Source organism: Mesoplodon mirus (assembly GCF_964341445.2).
Source record: "Mesoplodon mirus genome assembly, chromosome: 7".
NCBI classification, from domain to species: domain Eukaryota; kingdom Metazoa; phylum Chordata; class Mammalia; order Artiodactyla; family Ziphiidae; genus Mesoplodon; species Mesoplodon mirus.
The window spans coordinates 25,726,876-25,732,494 of NC_138983.1; the positions used below are offsets into that span (position 1 = coordinate 25,726,876).

General features: G+C 53.0%; 1 protein-coding gene across 1 annotated transcript; it reads left to right on the forward strand.

The window, feature by feature from the left end:
• Positions 1-1,673: 1,673 nt before the first annotated feature.
• Positions 1,674-3,578, forward strand: LOC309808193 (uncharacterized protein C11orf91 homolog; the record flags this gene model as incomplete). Its single annotated transcript, XM_082628220.1, has 2 exons — positions 1,674-2,169; positions 3,401-3,578. 2 exons carry the CDS (start codon positions 1,674-1,676, stop codon positions 3,562-3,564), a joined length of 660 nt encoding a protein of 219 aa, XP_082484346.1. The 3' UTR covers positions 3,565-3,578.
• Between the last annotated feature and the right edge of the window lie 2,041 nt (positions 3,579-5,619).

A 5,619-nucleotide genomic window follows, 5' to 3' on the forward strand; every position in this document is an offset into this window, starting at 1 on the left:
AGTGTTGGGAACACCTTCACTAAGGGAAATTTATTTTCTTTACAAAGGAAATTTTGTTACCTTTACAAAGGGAAATTTATGGCCTGCTTTTAGGCCGTAAAAGGAGAGGACGAAGTTCCTCCTGTGTCTGCTTTTTTCAATTGCCAACTTAAAATAATCCTTATGCCAAAGTGGCATATTTGGGGGTGGTATATTGTGAACCCTTCAGTTCCCACAACACATAACACTGTTTTAAAAGTGTCCAAATATTTATTGAGTCCTATTATATGCTCAGCATTATAGGATCCTTGGGCTGGACCCTTGCCCTCAAGGAGCTTACAGGTAAGTGTGGGAAGGAAAATCTTCTCAGCTTCAGACAAGCCCCTCAGTGGGGATTGCTGCTCCTTACATTTGGACAGAGTTTCTAAGTTTACAAGTGCTTCACCCACACTATTCTGTCTTCCATCTGATCATCACAAACAACCCTATGAGGCAGCCTGGTTCTCTTATTTTTATTTTACAGAAATCCATCTTAGAAGTCAAGCAACTTGTCCACCTTGGATATCTGACTCTCTCTGCTTTGCTGCCAAACACACACACACACACACACACACACACACACACAGCATTTGCTAGTGGAGCTGGTACAGACTCAGATCTTGACTGGCCAACAGTCTAAACTGGCCCCCACCCATCTTTGTTCATTTACATCAATATCATTAGGCAGACGTTTTCAAGGAAATTTACTCACACTCAGTCTATGACTAGTACAGACTACTCATCTATATGAGCTGGGCATGTCCCTTGGACAGTATGTCCAAGTCACCGTAAAGAATAGCTGAGCTGTTCGAGGGCCGTTCTGCAGGATTTCCTTTTGGTGGTTCGTTTACTGCCTATTAGTTCCTGATAATGAATGTTAGGAAGAGAACTAAACTACATTTCATTGAAGACACCTAGTTCAGATCTATTCCAAATCCATACCAGGGTCCCTTTTTTCCAGAATCGTCCATAACACTGGGAAATTTGGTAGAAACATGGGTTGGCTCTAACAGCCATTCCCATCTACCCTCTTCTTCCCTTGTGGAGGAGGAAAAGTCAGACACTCCCGCCCCTAAACTTCTGTGCAATGAGCAGTGGTAAGGGAAGTCTGCTAGGGCAGGGGGCAAGTTTCTAGGAATTCTTTTTCTCCCTATAAAAGGAGAGGAAGACTGAAGAAAGTTTTCTCTCGGAGTTCTGACCAGCTCCCAGCTTCCTACTTTTGCATGAAGTTATGGCGGGATGCGAGAGCAGGCGCCAGGGGTTCAATAGCTCGGGAGTGAGGCTTGCGGAATTTAGGGGCGGTAGGAGGAGTCGTGGGGCGGGATCTCGAGGACCCGGAGCTGCTGTCATCGAGGATGTTGGGGGAGCGCCCGGAGGGGACGGGCCGCACATCAGGGCGCACGTGCGGGATTTCCCATTCCAGCTGCTCCGCTGGCCTTTCTCACTCTCGGGGCGCGTCGGTGGGCGGGGTCATATTCTGGGGCGCGGCCAGCGGGGCTTTAGAATCTCGAGTGTTTGCGGCGGGGCCGGGCGAAAGGGTGGGGGCCGTTCTCCCTCGGGGCGTGGCCTGTGGAACTTCAGAACCCGGGTGTCTCGGGGCCAGGGCTCGCGTGTCCCGGCACGGGGTTCCTCCGACTCAGCCTCCCGTTCAAAAGATGCCGAAGGGGCGGCGCGGCAGCCAGAGCCCCACGATGAGCCAGCGGCCGGCCCCGGCCCTCTACTTCCCGTCCCTCTATGACCGCGGCATCTCCTCGTCCCCGCTCAGCGACTTCAACATCTGGCAGAAGCTCTTCGCGCCGCTGAAGGCGGGAGAGGCGCCGGCGGGCGGGGCGGCTGGGGGCCAGCCTCTGCCCCAGGCGCTCCTGGCCCCAGCGACCCTGCCGCCACCGTCGCCCGGCCTGGGTTCCCCCAGTGAGCACCCCTGTCCCCCGCCCTGGCCCTCCGGCCTGGCCTCCACCCCCTACGAGCCTCTGCGCTTCTTCTACTCGCCACCGCCGGGGCCCGAGGTGGCTGCCTCGCCCCTGGCCCCCGGCCCCACGACCCCCCGGCTAGCCTCTGCCTCCCACCCCGAGGAGCTGTGCGAGCTGGAGATCCGGATTAAGGAGCTGGAGCTGCTCACCATCACTGGGGACGGCTTCGACTCCCAGCGCTGTGTGTAACCTCGGCCGAGCCCACCCTTAGCCTGCCTCTGCTCCCTCCTTGGCTCCAGGCCCCCTGAGCCCCTCACCCACAGTGTGGCCTTGGGCTCAGACTCCAGCTCCCAGGAACCCCTGATCCCAAACCGATGCCCCAGAACCCTGACACTCCATCCTGGATTTCAACCGATTCCTTTGCTCACCATAAATCTGGACTTCACGGCCCCTTTTGCCCCAAATTCCAACCTCCCTCCGTCCTGAGCCCTTTTGTTAGTCTGGACTCTGAGCCTCTAAACCTGGAACTCTGTCCATCACAACCCCCAAGTTGAACTTTAAGCCTCCTGCACAGTGACACTAACACCCTGGAGTTTCACACACACACACACACCCCACCGAGATACACAGCCCCTGTCTCTAGAGACCTGACTTTTAGTGTTTTTCTTAAACTGGGGTCCTCAATGGGAGGAGGGGGAAATAGGTGAGGGTCAGTTGATCTGTAGGGGGAGGTGTAAGACCCAGAAGGCCCAAGGATGTTCGCTGAGGAGCTTTGGGGTCCTCAATTTCTCAGTGCTGGAAGGTTGCCTCCTGTGACCCCTGGCCGCCCTTTCACCAGGGTCCTCGCCTCTGCCATCTGGTCTGAGGTCTGAAGTCTTGGGCAGACCAGAGAAAACCAGGTGTGCTGATGTGGGCAGGATTCCTCTAGTGCGCAGACTGAGTCCTTGCTGTTAGAGAGTAAAGTTGTTAAACCCAATTCTAATCCCAGAAAGACCAAGTTGCACTGTAGAATATTCTACTCCCAGAAGGACCAAACAGCCATAGGCTGTTCCACAGATTTTGTCTTTCTCAACACCTGGCCTGGCTAAGGCTAGCCCCTGACCACTGGAAAAGGGCAGATGGTTCTAGAAAGACCATCCCCATTATTGTGAAATAACAGACATGTTTAGGTCCATGGGGCCATAGGAATGGTCCCCAATTCATCAGGCACCCTGTAATGTCTCCTTCCTCACATCCTCGGGGAGAAAACTCCTGGAATACTTGGGTTTTTCTGAGTCCTGGATTTCTCAACCACCTATTCTCCACTTTGACGTGTTTTGGCTGTTAGGGTTTTTTTCCCCTCACCCACCTTGGGTCATAATGGGTTTGGGCCTCATGTATGGAGCACACAATTGCTTCCCAGAGCTTGCTTTGGAAGTGTTAGAAAAAGCCCTTATGTCTCCTACAGCTAAGTTTGTTTTGCCCTCCTGCAGATAAATTCTTGAAGGCGCTGAAAGATGAAAAGTTACGAGGCCTGAAGACGAGGCAGCCTGGAAAGAAGTCGGCCTCTCTCCCTGAAGACGAGGCAGCCTGGAAAGAAGTCGGCCTCTCTCTCCGGAGGAGCTGCCCACCAGAGCCTAAGCAGCAGCCTCCTTAGGTGTTAGTGCTTAGATAATGTGCCCCGTTTGTTGTCATTTCAGAGATCGTTATTTTTTGTTCTGTATTTACTGCTGTTCTCGTTGCTCTCAGCACAAACTCTACATACAGTGCCCACCTGAGAGGTAAAGCTCATGGTCTCTCTCCTGTCTGTGCTGCTGCTGGGGAAGCACTCTCACGGGGGTTGGAAGCTGCTGCCCAGCCAGCATTCAGGAGAGGAGGGGATCCCCAACACTGCCAAGTCGGGGTGGGGGGATTGGGAAAAGCCAAGGGCAACATATATTTGGACCTGTTGCCGTGACCCTGCTCGGAAAGGATCTTTGAGGACTGGAACAAGGGGTTAGTTTGTTTCCAGCAGCTTTAGTCCTTGGAAATGTTTTTAGTTTTTAAATGGTTTTTGGAGCACAAAACTCCTTGATAATCTGATCAAAGCCACGGTCCTTCCTAGAAATTCACGTAGTCAAGAAATATTTGAGTGCATATTATGTGCTAGGTGCCCTCCTAGGCTCTTGGGGCTGGGGGTGCAGACAATAAATATAAGTAAACCATAATATGGTATCAGAAGATGACAGGCTAAGGGGAAAACAAAAAGAGTAGGGATGAGGATGGTCCCAAGGGTAGGAGGAAAGCAGGGTTTCTTGAAGAGGGAACATCTAAACAAGGTTTGACAAAGGTTAAGGGCGACAGCCAGGTGATACCCTGCGGGCATGTTTCAGGGGGAAGGGCCGGTGCGAAGGCTGAAGGTGGGATGCTTGAGGGTCAGCAGCTGGAGCAGGAGTGAGCGGAGAGTGGTAGGGACGAGTACAGAGAGGGGCCATTTGAGCGGGACCTTACAAACCATGGTAAGGACTTGGGGTTTTACTCCGAGTGGGATGGGAAGTAGTTAGAGGGTTTTCAGCTGACGAGTGACAGGATCTGACTTGCTCTATGTTGAGAACAGGGTAAGGAGGGACGCAGAGAAAGCAGCTAGGAGGCTGTGGGAATTAATCATTCAGCTAAGCGAGAAGCGATGGTACAGCATTTCTGCCCTTTCCCCCTTGCTGGGTCCCCCTATGGGGCACCCGCTGTGGCCGCCGCTCCTCTGCCAGGTGCTGCCTCTACGGCCAGGAGGAGCCACAGCTCAGCGCAGGAGCATGCAAAGGGTAACGTAGTTGATAGAACAAAATCTTCCATCCAATGTAACGTTTTGGTGCTTGGCATCCAGACTCCCTTGTGCCCTCACTATGCCAGCAGCACAGTAGATCAAAGGCAAAGAATCCATCAAGTTTGGAGAATGAATAGGAGTAAGCAGTGAGCCGGGTATTTTAGAAGACAGGTTAAGAAGGGGTGTAGTAGGGGGAAGCCGCCGGCTCTGACAAATAATGCTGCTCGGCCGAGTGAGAGGAGCCTGAGCATTCGCTTTTGGATTCAGCAACATGGATTTAGTACCGGCGATCTTGCCCAGAGCAGTTTTGGTTGAGCGATGGGGGTTAACCCCTGACTGAAGTAGTTTGTGGGGAGAACGGGAGCAGACTAACTAGAGACAGCAGGTGTAGATGATTGTTTACGGAGCTTAGCTTCAAGGAAAGCTGAGATCTGAGCAGGAGCCGGCAGGGTAAGCGGGGTTGAGAGAATGGTTTTTTAAGAAGGGGTAAATGACCAGACGTTTGTGGTCTGTTGGAGAATGACCCAGTAGAGTGAGAAAAACTGACGAGGTAGAAGAGGCTCCTTTGACACACAGCAAGCCAAATGCTGACACGCCAAGGTTTGCAGCGAAGAGAGGGCTGATTTGCGAGGCAGCCAGATGAGAAGCTGTGCGAACAAGCCTCAGGTCCGGCCTGGTCTGCCCCCCAAGGTAAGGGGCTGGGGTATTTATGGGGTAGTGAATAAAGACTCAGGGCGGCCGGAGGCGTGGGGAGCATGGGAAGGTGGTCGGAAAAAGGTGCGGTACTTGTCCTTCTGCTCGGGTGTAACTCGGCTACAGGCCTCTGCGTGTTCTGAGGGTGGAGGTTTTAGCCCTCTGATGTCAGAAAGTCACTGAGCGGGGGCTTCCCTGGTGGTGCAGTGGTTGAGAGTC